The sequence below is a fragment of the Alligator sinensis genome, unplaced genomic scaffold (genome assembly GCF_000455745.1).
Source record: "Alligator sinensis unplaced genomic scaffold, ASM45574v1 scaffold1334_1, whole genome shotgun sequence".
NCBI classification, from domain to species: Eukaryota; Metazoa; Chordata; order Crocodylia; family Alligatoridae; genus Alligator; species Alligator sinensis.
Window position 1 is genome coordinate 311,791 of NW_005842872.1, and position 308 is coordinate 312,098.

Sequence of the window (308 nt, forward strand, 5' to 3'; positions counted from 1 at the left end):
GGGTGGGCCAGGGATGCCGGAGGGCACAACAGGCCTGAAGGGAGGGCGCTGCGGTGCCGGGGGAGCCGGAGGGCAGAGCAGGCCAGGAGGGGGCACTGCCCGGGTACTGGCCTCACCTGTGGGGCAGAAGAGGAAGACGGGCGGCTGCCCCAGCGCCCGGTACGCCTCGTTGGCCACGGAAGCCTGAGCCTGGGCCAGCGAGGGGAAGACGGCGCGGTCGGCCTGGCACAGGCCAGGGTCGACGTCGTCAAAGAGCAGCGCGAAGGAGCTGCACCCGGCTGCTGCCACCTGCGAGAGGCGGCTACGGT

At 72.7% G+C, this 308-nt stretch overlaps 1 protein-coding gene across 1 annotated transcript in view; it reads right to left on the reverse strand.

Moving 5' to 3' along the window:
• The window catches only part of LOC102378650 (protein O-GlcNAcase-like), a 16,062-nt gene that overhangs the window by 11,132 nt on the left and 4,622 nt on the right, over positions 1 to 308 (reverse strand). Inside the window, exon 5 of the mRNA XM_025191909.1 lies at positions 117 to 288. Within this exon, the coding sequence (XP_025047694.1) occupies positions 117 to 288 (172 nt within the window). The remainder of the gene's footprint in view (positions 1 to 116; positions 289 to 308) is intronic.